This window comes from Monomorium pharaonis, chromosome 6 (assembly GCF_013373865.1).
Source record: "Monomorium pharaonis isolate MP-MQ-018 chromosome 6, ASM1337386v2, whole genome shotgun sequence".
Taxonomy (NCBI): Eukaryota; Metazoa; Arthropoda; class Insecta; order Hymenoptera; family Formicidae; genus Monomorium; species Monomorium pharaonis.
In genome coordinates this window covers 21,631,363-21,646,768 of record NC_050472.1, presented here as the reverse complement: position 1 = coordinate 21,646,768, position 15,406 = coordinate 21,631,363, and the positions used below count along the sequence as shown (strand labels likewise).

The following is a 15,406-nucleotide window of genomic DNA, read 5'->3' as shown; positions in this document are numbered from 1 at the left end:
GTAGATTACTATTGATTCTGGTTAAAGTGTAATTAAAATTTAATTACATTTACGAACCATGATGTGTTTGTATTAATTTTTACATAAAATAAATCCAAAAGAAGATATAGGATTATAATTAAAAAACATCGAATAATCACAAAGAAAAACTGCAATAATAAATTAATATTAACTTAAAGTTTTTACGTGCTCGCTTGATTCAGCCTTTTATTATGCCATACTACGATAAGCTAAAGCGTTTTATAGCATTTAATAGGATTTAATACCTTTTATCTTGATACAAGAAAGCCGCATACTCTCTTTAGAGAAACGCGCCACTGATCTCGAAAATTAAAAAGCTGTAATCTTCTCTTGTAACTGTTCTCTACCTTTACTGCTTTGAACAGAGCTTGCAGCTTGGCCTTTTCCAAAAAATAAAACGAATCTAAATGAATATGTCCCTTGCTTTAACAAGCTTTTCCGTTTTTATTATTAATTGCTATATTTTATAAGCTTATTATTACACAAGATGTAAAATTTAATCTGATTATGAGCTCTAAGAAAAATACAATGTAACATTTAAAAACGATTTCACGAATCATACAAAAATATGGTATTAAAATATCTAATCTAACAGAAAAAATCAATTCAGAATTAAATTAAAACAATATTATTATAAATAATTTATTTATATTACATCGACGATTTTATTCATTGAGTCTACTGTTGATTGTACCGACTCTGTATCAACGTGTAATGATTATTTTGCTGTTATATTTTTTCTGTATAGAAAACAGAAGAAATTTGCAAAGTATCGTACTTATAAATTACTAGCGTTTCTTCGTTCGTCAAATTCAACGAGACATACTTTCGAAAATTGCGATTTTTTTGTCTGTTTGGGACAACGTTGTGGGACAGGTTCGCGTACACGAGCCGCTGGCTTTTCCACCTTTTACCTTCTTCATGCCGCGACCTCGTTTCCACTTCCCACTTGGCGAAGTTTCTCGAGCTTATGAAAATGGCTGACAGCTTTCCGGACCGGGTTACTCGCGGTAAGTTCCATTGCGAGGCTTTCGTTGCAAAGCCGTCCCATTCCTTCGCTCTTCATATACCCCCTTCATATTTCAGCGGCATGCGTAACTTGATTTCGCATACGTGTCCAATCAACTGCCCATTTGCATAAGCGTATTCGTTGGCAAAGGCTCGAATTTCTCTCATTACCGGAAGATTATCCGTGGCTTAACAAGTTCTCAGCAAAAATTGTTTAATTCTTAGCGTGAAGCATTTGGACCAAAAAGTTTAAACTAAAGTTCAAACTAAAATTACATCAAAATAAGATGTTGTAACAAAAGACTGGCTACCTGAAGTAAATTGTCCACTGATTATCGTACATACATCGTTCCAACTACTCGTTACGGTTTTAATCGTTTTTCGATTATTTATGCAACATTTGCAGAAGCTCTCGTAAAATGTTATATTCTTATCTTTTTCTCGCACGACCTCGATTCGATTTCAACGAGCTTATGAAAATGGCAGTCGGGTTTCTGAAGTGAGTTACTTGTCGCAAAAACTTTCACAAGCTTTCGCGTATATCCTTTCCCGCTATTCTGCCCTGCTTGGCATTTTCTTCTCTTTCAGATGCGCGCAGTTTGTTCTTTATTTTAGCGTCCCGGTGTTGCCACGGCATATTTTCTCCCTTTTTTTTTCCATAGGTATACCGTAAAAGTAGCTATTGCATATCGATGAAATTTATTCTCCATTAGTCGATTTCACCAACATTCCGCAAATTCTCGTTAACAGACGATAAATTGACCCATCAATTTTTAACGGCAAATGAGTTTTTGTTAAAAATCGAGGTGGTTTAACCAGTCACCGGCGCTAATGGACGTTTGCGAAACAAAAAATTTGCATTCGATACTTTGTAATCTTTTTATTTCTTACTAAACTTTTAGCATATCCAATGGTTTATAACAAGGTTTTTAAAAATTCAAAATGGTGGTTGATGTTACAGCTTTAAACTGATTTTTTTCTTAAATATAAATATAAAATGTGAGTACAAAATTTTTCAAATATACAAGTGTAAATGTGTCAATAATTATTACATTGTACCGATGGTATTGAACTTATAACAAATTGACATTAATTCGTTAAGATTAGTTCGAACCGCAAAGTGATAAAAGTCCGTCGAAGAGCTGACGGATATTATTTATCTCGAGCTTAATATTCTTATTACATCGAACACTGTTATGTCTCTGGGGTCTCGTGAATTAGTAAGGATCTTCGGTTATGGCGTGGAAGCTATGGAGCCTAATACTTTTGTCCACTGCTGATAAATCTTCCATAGTGCCAAGTTACGCCACCGAATCGAATCCAATAACGACTTTCTTCTTCAACTTCAGAGAAGTCGAGCAATTAATAGCGGTCCTTTATCCTCTCGAATCGTCCCGATGAGAAACTTTCTTCAAGATCATCGCTTTCATATCTATTGGTACTACCGGTTAACGTGTTACATTTAATAACATAATATGGCGGTCATAAGAATTCTTTTCCTCACAAAAGGTTCAGTTCAAATAAACTGAATTGCCCCTGAAGACAGCATTCTTTTTATAATACTTTAGAGACCTACATTCATTGTACGCGCTGTGGTATTGTTGACATTTCTGCTCAACTCAATGAGCAATCTTTAATTTTTAATTGCCTTTGCTTGACACATCGTATTGTTCATATAATATTACTATAACGTTTATTACTATTATTAATTAATTTTACGTATGAATTGCAGTTACAAAGTATTTTACTGAAAAGTTATAATTTTATCTTTAAATTAATAATAAGAATTAAATATACTGATATAAATTGTTTAAAATAGTATTACAAATTTTTTATAAAAATTAAAATTAGAGAATAAAAATTCCTGATATCCGATATAAAAAATTAGGTTTTTATGATATTATTATACATATAATACAATAAACAAAAATTATTTAAAAAATTATATTGCATTAATTGCATTAGCTATAGTATTTCATAACAATTTAACTAAAAATAATTTTTAATAGTTTTTAAACAGCAATAATTATGGAATAAATATTCAACATACTTTTGTTTCAGTAAAATGTGTTTTATTAATACCACTGTTGAATGTTCAATAGTATAATATGGGATAATAAAATATATGATATACTATTAATAAATTCTTTTTTAATTAAACTGTTGTTTATTAATGCTATTAATATTAATATAAAAAAAAATATTTGTTTTTTTTTTTCATGTTATGATTGTTGAATGTATGCTAATACTAATGTGTATGTACTCACCTTTGACGGAGGTAACCAGGGTTAAATGTTGAGCATTCATTTCGGCGAGTCGACGAATCACGTCGATCTGTTCCAACGAGAGTTGAACTGCATTTAACTGAGCGGCACCGCAAGGAACATAGGCGGACCAAAACTAAAAAAAAAGTATGTTGTATTAAAAAATTATATTAAAAAAGTAATGGCCAAAGTAATTAATTATTTTAAAATTTAACATTGATTTCTATGAAGTATAATTTAAAAAGCATTTTAACACAAAAAGGTGCGATACACTTGACATTACAAATGCAAAATTTGAAGCATTTGATTGACCAATTAAAACTAAGAATTTTATGAATTGATCAATCAAAGAATTTGAAATATTTGTAGCGTCAAGTAGACCTCACCCAAAGTTTTTATGGAATGTGCGCTTGTATTTTAAAATGAAAAACCTTTTTTTATATTTCGTCTCATTTTTCTTGTATACGAAAAAATGAAGTTAATTAAATTATTTTAATAGTAGAAAAAGAATGAAAAAAAATCAAGGGAAAGAACAATTGGTGAGCACAATAATTGTCATTTAAATTATCAAATGAAATATGTTACCACGGAGGAAGACGATTCACTGATTTATTAGAATATTAGAAAAAAAAACATTTTTTTCCAAGAAATAGAAAATCTATTTAAATTATAAATTTGTTTTTTGAGATTATATATATATATATTATATATATTCTCTCTTTGAGAATAAAATTTGAGTATAATTCTCTTATTTAAAAAATTATTCAATTTTTTGCTTGCTTTTAATTTTTATATGAAATTGTGTTTTGTAATACTTATTTGCAAATTGATTTACATGTAGTAATAGCTTTAATATTTGTGTAAAAGTTTAGGATCCACTTGTTTAAAAATTATTTATCTAAAACAGCAGCAAAATAGAATTATTTTCATTATAAGCTTCATTTTTCGTTTTCTTCTTTGCTGATTTTGGGATCAAAATTCGAGTTTTGATGACCAATATTTTTTATTGTTGATTAGAAAAAAAAAGAATAAACTTAAGAAGCGAGTTTTTTAATTTTAATTACTTTTAACTGTTGTTGTAGAACTGAAATCTTAGTACATCTCGTATATTTTTTCGCGTGTTCTGATATCGCGTGACTCCAATTATAGTGTTGTAATATAGTCACGCCCAATTGCTCACAATGCTTTACGATCGTCGGCGCGATAAATGTTTCATTAACTCTTTACGTTAAAGGACTTGGGTTTTATTTCCGTGCTGAACAATTGTATTATTGCGAAAAAGGTTATTTAAAGCTTGTAAAAGAAATTCAACGTTACTTTTCTGTATTACGTTATTCCGTGTACACACACAACACTATCGATTTCGTTTATATTTATTTAATTACTTTACTTTATTGACAACATAGTCTTTTGATTGAAAAAATAAAAATCTCTATGTCTATATACGAAGTCAAATTAATTAAGATAAAATTTAATATATATTCTTGTGATATACAAGCAGTCTCTTTTATATTTTTGATTTATAATGTGATATAATAAAAGAAAACGTACGTCTCGAATGCTAAAAAAAAAGCGAAGAAAAAGTGTGTTAAAATTAATAACGAATCCCGCTTGAAATGTACTAATGCGCACCAGTGCATCTAAAACAATTTGCTATAAACTATTACTTTGACACCGTGAAGTCATTAATTTTCGTGAAATTATAACGCAAGTATTTTCAAAATTACGTTAGTTGTAAATCTTCGCTCGCAGGAGGAAATAATCGCGCATACTTGATTTACACGCGAACCCTCAGTGCCGAGTTAAATGATCGCGCAACATTCGGCGAATTCCTCGAATCGGTCGAGTATTGCGTCGTCGAGTAATCGAACATCAATATATCTGGGAGGAGACACGCAGCGTGCAGTACGTAGCTGGCTATGGGAATACGACATTCGAACCGAATTTCACTGCGCGCTCTCCTGTAGAGCTTTGAGAGAGCTAGCGTTACCAATTACTCGGCGGTCTAATTAGCAGTGAGTTACCGCGCGCTAGCGTAAATATTGAATTTCAGTTTCCAGGTCTAATCTAACGCGATTGGCATCCTCGATTCTCGCGTTGCCGGCCCTCTTCCGACATCAACATTATTATACTAATCGCATAACGACATGGATGGGCAGGGTGGCGTGTTCCGGATAAACGAAGGGTAAAAGAAAGACGGAGAGACACGGCGAGAGGGCGAAATGGGAAACGGGAGGGACCGGGAAGGAGGGAGAGAGGGCCGCGAGACGAATGGCCGTAGAAGTTTCAATGGAATGGCGTCGAAGCTCTAACGAATTCTCTTTCGAGGGGAGAAAACGGAGCTGTCGTCTCCGGCGAGTGCATATGCAGCGCTTCACGAACGATCTTTTGACGCACGCGTCCATCGCCGATACTATTTAAAGGAATGCTGGAGTGACGATCAAACTTCGGAATGTATCTATAATGTAGAATCATTAACAGGATGTATTTTTTTTCCGATCTCGGTATAAAGTCGCGTTTACAGTCTACGTTAAAGTTTTGTGACGAGTCTTCGTACGTATTTTCTTCTTATAGATTTGGAAATCCTGTTCCCGAATTAAAGTATACGAATATTAGTCTGTAAACTGGATTTAATACCAAGAACGAATTGACTCCATCCGCGATTGTATTGGAAGATACCATCGACACAGCGCGAGGGTTGCGTTGCATTATTCTTCTTAGTGAATTGCCGCGAGTAGGTCGTGACAATCGCCAGCGATCTCTCGCAGGCACTCGACGTCCGCAGGATCGTGGCGCGGGCCTAAACGCGGCGATGATTTGTCGCTCTCGACGGGGTACGGGTTACTATATGCGAATTTCAAATAATTTATAGTATTTCGCGCGTAATTTACACAGAGTGTGCGGATGCGCGTGACACGCGTGTGTAGACATCTTTCCGGTACATCGCGCGGCAGATGCGCGCGATAGAGGGTTATTCGTCACGGCGAAATAGAACGCGGGGGACGCTAATAATCTGACGCCGCCTAAACTGATGGAGTTTAGCGTCGCGAGCGCAGCGAGCGGATCTGATCTGACGTTTCCCTATCTTCCGGGCGACCTCCCCCTCCCGCTGCCGGTAATCCGCGCGAACGATCGCATGGCGAATCGCAGTTAATAATGATATCGCGGGGGAAGGGTAGCAGATAAAGCCGTCCAACCGGAAAGCTACGTGCCTTCTTGCAGAAGGAAAGCAGATAACACTGACGAAGGCAGGCGAGGGGGTTCAAAACACGCGACGGCTGCCAACGGAATATCCGCTCGATAGCGGCGCGCAACGTTTCGAGAAATCCGGGGCGGAAACGTATTTATCGAAGAAAACGTATCATGATAGTGTCAGCGTGGAAGTCTGGGATGGAAGGATAAACAACGGTGCGGAATTAAGTAGAAGAGGGGGATTCGCCGCTCGCGGAGTCAGCGTCTCAAATCTTTTACCGACGTAATCGTGCTGATGAACACAAAGAACACGCGAATTTATTACGGGTGGAGAACCGAGAAACGATGTGACGTTTGCATAGAAACTGCATTCTTTTGCAGCTTTGTCTTCAGCGCTTAGAATCTCTCTACATTATTAACCGTTTAATTAATTCAGAATTGCTGTTTCGCACGTTGCCAGTTAAATTCAACAAAAAAAACTCGCCAGATGTACGCCGCCGCTTTTGCCTTACATCCTACGTAGAGAAAGCACATATTTTCGTAATACACATTCTCTCTTTGCGAAGGTGACGTCGCGCAGTGAAAGAGCTCTCGAAAACAAAGGCGCTTTCGATGCGTTTCGCGTGTGCAAGTGCACTCACGGCTCGTGAGAGTTCTCTCGTTTCGTATTCCTTCCTCGAAATAGCCTTTTCCCGACGAAAATCATTTCCTCGTGCCCGAAACGGCCTGCTCTAACGGGCGTGTTTCCGTGTTTCGCGCCAGAAGAAAAAGCTCGTAGTGAGAGAAAGAGGGAGAGAGAGAGAGAGGGAGAGACAGGTGGTAAGATAGTTCTGAGTAAACAACTATGGGACGGGGCTGCTAGTCCAACGCGGCCGACTTCGTGGATGAAGCTCTCGTCTCGCTGATTGTCTTTTATCGCTGTTCCCCCGTTGCAAACTTTAGCAATCTTTTCGCGGTCACGGTACTTTCTCCGCGTTTTCGACGGCAGTTAAGGAGCGCGGGGCGAGGAGGGAGGAGGGGTGGTAACGGACGAGCGAGGGGGCAGAAACTCGGTTTCCGTTTCTCCGCGCGGCCCAACGAACTGAGAAGAAATGGAATTTCGTCGCGTTCCCGCTGCAGAGAATTTGTTCGTAAACAGGTTTGCCATTGTTAAAGATATCTACCTACGTAAGCTACCTACGTACCGTGGCATCGCGCACAAGCGCGAGGAGTTTTGAGTGGCTCGGCCTGAAGGAACCGGTTTACTGCCGCAACGAATGCGCCCCGGTGCAGTCGCCCTCGCGAATTACATGGTGTATCCTTGTTTCGTTATGTCGCTTTTACCGTTATACTTTTTTGCGCGATAGCTCGAGCGGCGGAAAGACGGGCGGACGGCTTTCTTTTTGTTTTCTCGTCAACGGTATTTACCTGTATTTTCGTGAAGCTAAGCGGAGTGAATTTCCTTTGGCGGTCTCGCAAACGTTTTCCTAAGTAAAAACTGAAACACTTCATTTTGCTGTCATTGCCAGACGAAAATACGGCGATGCTAATAATGCTCTGCATATTGTAGATTTATATGGAATTTATTCGTAATGTATCAAACGGTTGAACTCTAATTAAAATTCCATGAAAATAAAATTACATATCCAATTACTAACTAAGTGAATATATCACAAAGGTAATAATATTGTCGTCATGATCAATATGGTATTTATTACGCTATCTCGCTTAGTATTATTTTCATATTATTTTGCGGCTGTATAACGGCGGAATGTTAAACAATATTTATTGATAATTCACGGCGCAGTTTTGAGCGCAGGATACGTTTTTATCTTTGTATCGATACTTTCATTACTCTATATTACTGCGAATAAGATTTATATTAAATATAATTATATTATTACAATTCATATTAATTACTAACGATGAGAGTATTATATTATGTTTTGTTTTCATATTTATGCACATTGTACATGTTTTTTGATATTATTGATAAAACCATATTGCCAGATTAGGTATTCTTAAGCCAAAATATAATTGATTAATTTCCATTAATTAATTGATATGAGAGAGCATTTATTGGCGGATTAGCGAATTATGCTGAATTCACAATATCTCATCAGTTCATGAATCGAAATTAATCGGCTAATCATTAATAACATGTACATTATTAATATTGTAAGCCACGTGTACATACTTTATTACAACGATTACAATACGATCTATAAGACCATTCGCTTATTGTTTACTAATTAGAAATCATATGTATGGGGCGCATATTTTCACGCCTAATCAACGATCGATTATCGTATGATGAACGACGCACTTCGCGAGACCGTTAGCACCGTGTGTCTATTGCGCTGAATTCGAAATTATTCGACGGAATGAGATAATAAAGAACATATGAACATAAATAACAAAATTTCTACTGTACTTAAATTTCTCGAATGTAATAAAGCATCTCTCTACCTTTTATTATGTTTAGATCATATTTTTTAAATTATAATTGATATATTTTTTAAGAAATGAAAGAATAGATCTGCATGCTCGTTAGGATTTTTAAAAACAAATATTCTGAAGAAATTGCACTAAAATGAAGTTTGAATATTAGTTTGTTTGTTGTAAACTGATTTTAATTTTACACCGCGTCAGTTTCGTACAGTTTTGGAACACAAAATTGTTGATTTGTTAACTAGTATGTAGCAACCTCTGTCCTTTGTAAGCGCGGATCCCATCGTATCTCATCAAAACGCAGTTAGGAAAATTTTCGTCGCCTGCGAAAACTTTTCCACCAACTACCTCGCGATTTCGGGATGCTTTTCTGCGCCGCTCTCGGTTTGCGGCGCTTTTTCGTGACGCTTTCTTCTCGGCTTCCCACAGAAAACGCGCGAGAACCATTTCGCCACCAAACTCCGTCCGCCATTCTGCTGGCGCGTGCTTTTATCTATGCATAAGTACCCCCCTAGAGCCTTGAACTTTGCCGTTGCGGATTTCCGCCGCGCGTTAATGCACCTTCGATTCGTTCCCGGCTTGTTTCGTTGTAAGCCCGAAATGGGAGCGAACACCCGTGGCGTGATAAATTGGTTTTGCAAAGTAAAAAGGTTTGCGCTGTCTTCTCGAGAAAATTTAATGTACAGTTCTTCGATGCTTCGAGGATAACGCAATATTGTAGAAATTATCGTGATAAAGAGAAAGCTAGATACCAGAATTCTCTAAAAATATCGAATATAATATTATAACGAATAAAAGGTTTTTAATTAGTTTTCTTTATTATGGCGAATGTGAAATTTTTTTTTGGTTTTAGTAAGTTTTATCCTGAGAATTGTGATGATAATAATAATATGTATATTTTGGGGATATCAATTAAATATCATTTTGTTTTTATAGAAAAGTTTTAGCATTATTCTAGGGGAATAGATATCTTGATATCTTAAATTAATACGCTCATTTCAACTAGATGCAATTAAGAATTTTATTATTAATAGTCGTCTCAAAAACTCTAAGGATCGTACGATTACGTTTCAAACTGAAGAACAAAATTATGAGCTCAAATCTTTGAATTGAGATTTGTCGTAATTTAATAGCTGTATCTTGAGATTCAATTGGATATTCATAATATTATGAATATTACATGCGTATTATGCAAATTTGTTACATTTATAATTGCATGACGACGCTAATGGAATCACAAATCGCAAAGCGTTAAGTGCGCCGTAATTCACTTGTTGTACAATTGTATCTTTAAAATTAATTTTATATTTCATAAATATTATAAATATTGTACATGTATTTTATAGATATTTGTTACATTTATAATTGCGTGATGACGATAATAGGGGTCGTATTACGCAAAGCGTTAGATGCGCGATAATTCACTTATCGAAACGCGAGAACGTACAAATTAATATTGATCTGAGATATGAGGGAGAACACAAAGCAAAGACACACATGCAACACACACACACACACACACACACGAAATTTATGTTATTTAAAAAAGAACTTTTGACCTAGCAAATTAACATTGATCACTTCTTAGATTTGAATTATCTGAACTGCCTGAAATATTTGAATTAGATACTCTTTTTTTTTATCTCAAACAGATCAAAATGTCTACAGTACATTCGAATCTTTTGTCTGAGCCTTAATATCAATACAGTAGCAGGTGTATACGGCGACGTAAAGAGACCTTGCTCCGTATGTCGAATAAGTAATATTTCACTGATTGTGAATGCGAACGCAGTTAGTGCTGAAATACGCAAAGCGCAATTACTTTGAATGGTTAACTATTGCTATCTTGCACAGTTAACTGTCTTTTGTGCTTATTGACTTGTGAACGTATCACGATGGACGGTTTTCTATCAAAGTGGGCATTTCACGCGGAATGGACTTTAACAATAGAGAGGGGATTACACATCATTCGCTTTGTCGCGATATTTATAGATAATCGTCTTTTTTAAATAACGCTCGGATTAGTATATTTTTTGCATGAAAAGAATGAGATTTTTTTCGCTGACGTTAGTACAACTTGTTCGGTTTTTATATGTACACGCACGCGCATATATACATGTGTGTGTAATACGTTGCAAAATTAATTGTTCATCGAATTTTCGGATATTGATTTTTTGCATTTGTGTAATATGGTACATATGATATATTTTCTATTATTTTAAGAGATAATACATTGTATACATATATATAAGAATAATATAGTATACATAATTCTTTGTGGGTTATACTTGTAAGAGAGAAATTTACTTTTTTATTTTATTAAATTTTAAAAAACTTTATGCTTAAGAAAAATATTCTTTCGAAATATTTAAATCTCTGATAAATATTTACTGAAAATCGAATGATAAATAAAAAATTTAGTACATGTAATAGTTATTTTAATATTATATTGTGTATGAATGTTGTATACTGTTATAATTTTAAATTAATATTCATATCTTTTAGATCACAACGTAGTTGCTCTAGAGTTTTGTTGCTGCGCATTGTATGGGTAGTGGAATATTTTTTATTTAAATTTGAGAGTGTAGAAAAAAATATACGGACATAAAAAAAACAAATATAACTTTACAAATTTATTATTTTAAAATACATGAACTGATACTAATTAGAGTGTCAATATTTAACTTTGAAGTATTTTAATTATTGTGCAATTTATTATGTACATATACCTGGATGTTGATTATTATGTTTATTGTGCTAATATATATTTGCAAATATGAGATAAAGAGATGTTAAGTATTACATGTGTATTTATATAAAAAATAAAAATACACGTTAAAAAATTAAATATTGCTTATGAGATAAGAAAACATTGTTAATATTTAAGTGAATTTTTTTCTCCTTTTTTGTTTTTAGACATTCTTTTTTACATCTTTGTCTCTCCAATATTATAAATATTAATATAAATTGTCACAAAATATTCAGAAATTTACTCATAACATGCGTAGCAAATATAAACATAAAACGTACTACCGTATTTTATTATTACATCGTACTGTCAGAGTTTAACTGAATGAGCTAATGTATTTTATTTTTATAGTATAACCAATGAATAATATATTTATTTATATATATAATGCACCAATTATAAGTTAATTATAGTCTGTTTTTAACTCAATGACTTGCATCTGCATCACTTAAAGAAAAATTATATAATGTTTATGATTTTGTCTTGAGAGGGAAACAAAATAATTTTGTGTTTAGATTATTTATAAATAGATTAGTTAGGTACTACTTGTATTCAAATATTTGCAATAATTCTGTTACATTAAAGACAATGTAATGACGTTTTTTTACAACGACGAGATACATTTTAACAATATCAGATACGTAATCGTTTCGCGTCTTAATTGAATTGTCATATCTCTAATCAAGATATACTTATTGCACGACCGCAGATATAAAACTTTACTCGTTTGAATTGCTGTCGCTTTTAACTAACGAACTGTAAGTGGACGGCTTAAAATAAGTATCCGGCAAAAATCAATCTCACATGGAATAACTTCCAACTTTGTGAGTTTTGTTATCGCACTTGCAGATCACGCGACACTATCAAGATCGTAGGTTTTATTATTGAAAGTTATCTCGGAGGGTGAAACTCTCAAGCGTACATCCATCGAAAATCATTCTCGAAGAATAAAACTGTCGAGTGTGTTTTACTATCCGATGGCGGCTCTCTTGCAGAGCGGAGCTTCTCGCTCGCACGAACAATCACTGAAAGTTGTGCTTAAAGACTAGATCCGCCGTATACACTTTCGCCATAGAAGAGTCGCTCCTGAGCGGACATGCGTTGCTAGAGCGCTTACATTAGTAATATTGATTTACAACGGAAGGATGGAATTCGAGTCTTTCCGTCGTTACAGCTTCTCCGCGGGTTTTCGCCGAGTTTTGGAGTGGAGGCGAGATAGAGGGAAGCGATTCCGTATTCAGTTTCCGAGTTTTCTCTCGCCCTGTCTTTCTCTTTCACCCTCCCACCATTTTCTGAGCAAGCTTTTATCCGTGGACGAGCACTCAGGGGCAACGAAGTTCGTCCGTATGGACGTGCTTATCGCCATGCTTGGGCTCGCCATTAAGGCCAAACTCCCGGCTTAACCCTCGATGGATTTGTCGTAGGGCTTACGCGACTATAGTGCGTTATTTATATTGTTGCCAGTCGTAAAATTGCAAAATAAATCGCGCGGCCGTAGATATCGCGGTAAATCATTGCTGACGGGCCCGACGCGACGTATAGTTGTCCTGTAACGCGAACGGTTGTGCGTAAAATTTATATTGCGTAACGTCAACGTGTATATCTGGAAGGGACTCGACGGCGCGGATCGATACGCTCTAGATGGCGCATTGTTGTTTGATAAATATTAATGGTTCAAAAGCGTGTGTCACTTTTTATGCGGAAAAAAAACCGCGCTCCTGAAATTGATACGCAAATGGCGCCCGTTCTTTTTACACCGTCGCGTTTTGTTCCATCTTGGAAAATAATGGCGCCCGGAACTCACAACATTTCCCTGCCGCCCTCGTCGCTGTCGTTCTACATTTTCATCTTTCCCCTTTCTTGGTTCCTTTTGTGCGGACGCACTTTTCTTTTTTTGTTAGAAATTAATGGCGAAATTGCTTGTTTACTTTTTTAATTTACTTTCACAGGAACGTTACAAACCTTATTTCCTTCTCCTTTCTTTTTGGTTTGTACCGTCTTTGATTACTCCTGTGTAGTATCAAAGAATTATTAGATCTCGGAGATGCGGACGCGAAGAAAAGGAGAGGAAGAAATTCCTTCTCTCTTCCATTATAATTGCAAGTCCGATTATCTAGTTTTTACTTTACACGATTATCTCGTTCTTTCGCAATTTCATTCTCATACTCGCATATATCAAGAACTGGCAAACCTTTAAAGAATACGAGGATGAGTGTGTCACGTTTAAAATTTACGTGGTTAGTCTTTTCAAACAGAGAAAGAGAGAGAGAGAGAGAGAGAGAGAGAGAGAGAGAGAGAGAGAGAGAGAGAGAGAGAGAGAGAGAGAGACTCATATCTGGCTTGTGAAACAAAACAGCAGCGCAAGTCAATCACAATCTTAATTTCAGCGCGATATATTTTAGCGATAAAACATGGGCGCTCGTCACATTGCATTAAAACTCAATCTTTCTTTCGGTTCAATAAAACTCAATATTAGACTCGGGTAATAGTTAGCACGCTGAACGCGTCGCAAAATAAAGAGAAGTAGAATGCCGGCCAATTTCTCTTGTTACGTGCACTCGGTATATTTTAGTTAGTCCTTTTATCGCGAGATTTCACTTAGTCCTTTTCAATTTGATTTACAAACAAGGTCGGAGAGCGCAACGCGAAGTTTTTTTTACCGGATCTTAATATTTATCCGAGTCCGCAGAAGAGAGCGAAAGGACTAGAACAGTCTTGGGGAAACAAAAAAATTGAATTTCACGGACGCGCCCGCTTCTCGTCGGTGACAATGGTCGCGCCTTTCATCGGGATTGTTTCGATAATTGAATTAGAAGCCGCCAGTATCTTCGGCGGAGTTTACTAGAAAGAGAGGTAGAAGCTTTCGCAACCGTTTTATAACACGCCCGGAATTCCAAATCTGATTACTTGTGCTGTGTCTCGGGCTTACATTCGGCTTTTTGCAGTTTTCTTTTGTTGTGGCTTTTGACAGTCATTACATCGCCCGGTATTAATAACAATTTATTATTTTTATTTGTTTAAATATTTTTGTCCATTTTACATCTTCAGTCACGTTAAACTGAATAAATTATCTATGTCAATTAATGGGGCTCTATCTAATGGATAGGACAATTAAAAAATATTTTATGTATCGATACAAAATTTGTACATTTTATTGAGAAAACAATATAAAAACGAATTTGCAGTCAATTAGGGGTACACTGTAGAAGGGTTAATTAGGCTGTGCATTGGAATCATGTGTGGAATGAAGATTGATTATATGCGTCGATTATGCGTGTTAGTCCTCTCCGCAGTATGTTAACATAGTAGACACGTCGCACACAATATAGTGATCCATGTAATTTGCAATAGCTTTGCCGGCGCGCTATCGTTGGTGGATTAATATCCCAAACTTTAAAATGTACTCCTACAGCTCTCTTATATATGTCTAATGCACTTCTCAATATTTACCAATCCATTTGCATTTAATCGTGACTATTTAACTTTGAAAATCACGGAAATTTAAGTAAATTGCAACATATGTGAAGTTTATTTCTAATTTTGTTATTGCTGTTTAAAAGATTTGAAGTATAAAATTATACGTTTCTCAGCGTTTAGAGCTCTTTTAAAACCTAACATTTAAGCGCAATTTAAAAAAAAATATGAACAATAGTAACCAACAAAACTTTAAACATTATAAAATATAATAAGTATGTTAGTTAAATAATAAAATGGGCGAGATAATGCAATAAAATGTGTGATA

General features: G+C 35.4%; 1 protein-coding gene and 1 long non-coding RNA gene across 5 annotated transcripts in view; one reads left to right on the top strand and one right to left on the bottom strand.

The window, feature by feature from the left end:
- LOC118645961 overlaps positions 1-15,406 on the top strand; it is a 200,964-nt gene that overhangs the window by 51,814 nt on the left and 133,744 nt on the right. The gene's annotated exons all lie outside the window — the stretch shown is intronic.
- The window catches only part of LOC105834237 (dipeptidase 1), a 135,987-nt gene that overhangs the window by 27,460 nt on the left and 93,121 nt on the right, over positions 1-15,406 (bottom strand). For all 3 annotated transcript variants that reach the window (XR_004963594.1, XM_028190925.2, XM_036288046.1), the window contains exon 6: positions 3,297-3,429. Coding sequence is in view for 2 of the 3 variants with exons in the window: in XM_028190925.2 (XP_028046726.2) it covers positions 3,297-3,429 (133 nt within the window). In the remaining variant the exon portion in view is untranslated. The remainder of the gene's footprint in view (positions 1-3,296; positions 3,430-15,406) is intronic.